Source organism: Crocodylus porosus, unplaced genomic scaffold (genome assembly GCF_001723895.1).
Source record: "Crocodylus porosus isolate Cpor-Errol unplaced genomic scaffold, CroPor_comp1, whole genome shotgun sequence".
Lineage (NCBI taxonomy): Eukaryota > Metazoa > Chordata > Crocodylia > Crocodylidae > Crocodylus > Crocodylus porosus.
The window spans coordinates 40,909,377-40,913,984 of NW_017728911.1; the positions used below are offsets into that span (position 1 = coordinate 40,909,377).

General features: G+C 40.2%; 1 protein-coding gene across 1 annotated transcript in view; it reads right to left on the minus strand.

Annotated features, from left to right (window-relative positions):
• Positions 1-609: 609 nt before the first annotated feature.
• The window catches only part of FAM96A (family with sequence similarity 96 member A), a 16,012-nt gene continuing 12,013 nt past the window's right edge, over positions 610-4,608 (minus strand). The window contains exons 4-5 of the mRNA XM_019533909.1: positions 2,838-2,883; positions 610-1,101 (exon numbers count right to left, since the gene is read on the minus strand). Coding sequence (XP_019389454.1) covers positions 1,004-1,101; positions 2,838-2,883 — 144 coding nt within the window. The 3' untranslated portion in view covers positions 610-1,003. The remainder of the gene's footprint in view (positions 1,102-2,837; positions 2,884-4,608) is intronic.

The window sequence follows — 4,608 nt, forward strand, 5'->3', positions numbered from 1 at the left end:
TGACATAATACTAGAAAATTGGGTCACATTTTCATTAAATTAAAAGTTTAACTTATCAGATCTGACTGTAATTGGCTAGGTTTTCCGTTCTGTCAGTTATGAAAACTGGTCCTAAGTGAAACTATAGAATTCCTATTGCATGAAATTATTAGCAATATGTTCCTGGCTCCATGACTGTACTTGACTAGATTTTAAGTCAGCATACTGCAAGTAGCTTTCATCAAGAAAGAAAAGAACATGTCATTCTAGTTTCTGCCTATTCATTCACAATCATTTAATTATTGAGGTATCAAAAACAGCACAGGAAGTGCTTTTTTGCACAAGATTCCTGGTTAAAAAGCATTTGAAATCTAGGAGTTCTCCATTTTTAAGGACACAAAAAACATCACCACTGAGGTTGTATAATCAACAATATTTTGAATTTGTTGAATAATCAACAGTATTTTGAAATTTAAAATAACAAATAAAGTTTTACATGTCTTTCAGCTTCTATGACTCACAGTGTGGAAATACATGATATGTGAAGACACATGAAGACATTTACTTCTCTGTTTAATATAGCAAGAGAAATTTGTGAGATTAGAGCAAGAAGATTCAAAACAAGAACTAGCTTTTCATTATAAGAATCTATATTTATTTATGGGTTTTTACAGCGTAGTGATTGAGATGTTCCACTTGAACAAAGTGGAAACTTAACCTGCAAAACTTGTTTTATATCACGATGCGCATCAGAAGGCAACACAGCTGGCTCTTAATAACGCAATAAAATATTTATCTGTTAACACCAAATATTACAAATTCTTAAAATTACACACTTCATTTAATTTTATATCCTGCAACCTACCTCCTTATAATTTAAATCTGTTTTATAAATGATTTCCCTTAAAAAAAAACATGCAGCAGATATAAAGAACTCAAGTATTAAACACAAGGCCTTAAGGTTTTACAAAGATATTAAAACAAATGTATCAAAACAATCATAGCTCTGTGGTTTCTGTAGCCGCTAATCAGGTTCTGTGACACACTGCTCCACAATTTCACGCAAGTTTGGATTCTCCATTGCAGCCGCTACTCTCTCCTTATCATTTATTTGCTTGTTGACTGCAAAATATCAGATGAAAAGTCAAGTCAGGCATTTTACCAATCCAAGTTTCCCTGAACTTTTGCAGTTCAAGCCAGTAGGTTCCTAGTCTCACCTTTTGCATAATACTGATCACAGACTGTCACCAACTGATTCCATCAACAAGCCCATGATTTCTGGTTAAGCTAGAGCTGATAATTTAGAAAGACATCCACTCCCCGCACCCGATTAAAAGTGAGACAACAGCCACCACATCCCTAGATAAGTTGTTCCTATGATCAATCGTTTTCACTTATTAAAAAAAAGTGCATTTGTATAGTTTGAATTTATCTTACTGCAGTTTCTAGTGATATGATTAAGAAAAAGAGTCTGGGGGCAGGGGGGAGAAGAAGAACAAAACACAAATTTTCCCTGGTCAAAAATTTTTTAGACATACTAAGGCAAAAAATGAAAAAAGAACAAAAATTTGAAACATGGCATGGATACAGTCTTTATTGGCTTTTTATTTAAAAATCTCTCTCTCAAAACAGAGGCAGAAGTTTTTAAACTGAACATGCAAGAGACAGTATCAAGGTCCTGTAGGTTCTTTAAAAAATGCTAAAAAATATTCATTAGGGTTGTGTGAAATTTCAGCAGCCGTTTCATTTTGGAGGTGTTTTGGACCATTTCAGCACCCGAAACACCGAGTCCAAATTGAAACAGAAGGCTCCAAAACAAACTGGAAGGCTCCAAAACGTTTTGGAGAATTTCAGAGTTTCAGAGCCAGGCTTTCAGGGAAACAAAAACTAAGAAGAGGGAGGGGAAAGAGGGTGGGGGGGAAGGACTGACATCTAGCTCCCAGTTCAATTCTCCAGCTCGCTGATCATTTCCCCAGCTCTTCCTGGGGGGTGCAAGCCCCCACTCTGTTCACACAGTTTCAGAAGGCTGCCGCTGCAGGCTGGGGCTAGCGGCAAGTGCTTGGCACAGCCCGTGCCAAAAAGACTGTGGCCCCAGCCTGCAGCGGCAGCCTGCTGAAACCCAGCACATGGATCCAGGGGCCTGAGCCCCGCAGAAAGAGTTGGGGGAATGATCAGAGAGCTGGGGAATCAAACCTAGGGCTGGGGAATCCCTGCCGCGCGACCTGGCTCCACAGGGAGCAGATCCGCCCCGGGGTACGTTCACCACCGCTGCCCGCCCTGTGCAGCCCCACGTCATGAAAGGGATCAGAGATATGTGCAGGGATCTCCTTGCCTGCACAGAGGGCAGTGGCCTTTCCCCTCCCCAGGACAAGCTACTCACAGCCCCATCCTGCTCCCTGCTAGGGCCCTGCAACCCCTGGCCCCAATCAGAGATTTCAGCCGAATCTCTGAAACAGATTTGACTGAAACAAAACAGGACAGTGATCTGAAGCACCAAAACAAATCACAGTCCTGCGAAATGGCCAAACCCAAAACCGAATTGAAACACGCCAGTTTCACACAGCCCTAAATTTATCTCAGTGGATGTTAAAAAATTGCAAGATCAAACACTCTCAGTAAATTCCAGAAGTTTATTCACTGGCATATCTACAGCACGTTATTTATTTTCCCCTTAAAAGTATGCCTCAAAGATATATCTACGTGCAACATGAACAAGCTGAACCAACTTCCAAGGTTTCTTAAAACAGCATGTTTTATCATACGGTTTTGCCACTGCACTCTCCACCTCCCCTCTGTCCTCAACCCTCCCAACCACAGAATCAGAAGCTACATTCATTTAATTTACAAGATTCACTTACTGTCTTCCTCAGTGGAATGTGTACCTTCTGATATATAGATTTCCAGCTAGGTAAGAGATAAATAATGTTAGTAGCAAATATGAATAGTTATACTCCTACACTGCTAAAAGGTAGACATCTTGTCCAAAGAACACTTACTTGAGCAGTGTGTGAGTTAACGATGCTATTTCACTATTTCAATAACTGTGTGAGACTTTTTCATACTCTGGATGACATCTTCACCACCTTACAGACATCTCCCCTCCATCTTGCAATTGCACAGGCCAATGTTCCTTCCACGAGTAACAAAGCATTGCAGTGATAACTTTATCAGTTGTTCACATAGACAAGTAATGTAGTGAAACGGCTGGAAATTGGGCAAAGAGCTAGCACTATCTTTCCAGCCAGCCCTCTGAACCACAGTGCAGGAGGTGGTGGCCCAAGAGACACTGCAACGGTTACTTTCATAAACAGATAAAACACATCTGAGAAAAAAAGCCTTCTAGGAGGAGCTCCTACAAGCTAATAATGCTTCATCTTTTAAAAGCCTGAAGAGCTAAAGCATCCAAGTCAAAATGTATAAGGCTAGGACAGACTCTGTCACAACAGCACCTTACAATTTCATAACTGTGTTGCCTTGCCATCAAGGTAACAGCTCTCAACTAAAGGCTATTCTCATACAGCATATGAATGATATCCATAGACTGAACCCCAACTCTCTGCAAAGGCTAAATTACTGTAGTGACTTTACTGTAATACTGTTTTTGCTGTAAAATTAAAAGACTGAACTACAAATGTAATTAAAATACCACAGATCCTAATTAGCTTTCATTTCAGCAGTGTAATAAAAGTGATTTGTTATGAATCAACACTGTTATATATCTGCTGCATCACACACTGCTTTAGGATATCCTTTACAACAGTTTAACTGCTAATATAATTCAATATCTTCAGTACCAAATAATTAATAGATCAGTACTAGTTAACTCATCCTAAAACCCGAGGAGACCCAAGAAACAGGTGTATTTTTAACTAAGTGACCTCAACACTGCATTGCTCATCTGCAGTCAAGTTCCCTTGGCTACTCAGTGGGTGCATCTACACATCGCTCTAGGGCGATGCAGAGATGCACTATGTCTCTGTGCAGAGCACTATGGCTGTAGATGACACAGGTCTACATGCGATCGCTAGCTATTGCCATCACTCCCTGCTCATAGCACACTGCTATGGTGATGTAGCAGGGAAAATTTAAGAATGCACCACCCATACAGTGCAGTACAGCTGTAACTGCTGTGTTTTAGTACTGCCAAAAGGAGGTACTAAAGCACAGCACAGTAACAACATCACCGTATGGAGAGGTATAGACGTGCCCAATTTTATTACAGTCTCCATCATATCTCTACCGTGTTTTTAAGAGATGGCAAATGCGCATTAGTTATTTTGTTATAATCTTGTCCTTTGGGAGTGAAAACTCTTAGAAATCCAAAACCTGAAGTTACTTTGGTTGTAAATACATGTGAGTTTTGGAAGGTCAAAGTCAACTTTTAACTAATGGGGTTAAAATAAGCTTTTCCTAGGGCTGGTTTGTCCCAAAAATTCCCTACTACATGATTTCTTAAACCTTCCAATAAAGTAGGTAGAGCAGAAATGCTACTTGGGATTAGGGTGACCACTAGCCTAATCAGATATAGTCAAACAGCACCCTGTTCAAATTTGCTGATGACACTAAGATGTGGGGGGATGTGGGCACGCTAGAAGGGAGGAATAGGCTGCAATCAGACCTAGACAGGTT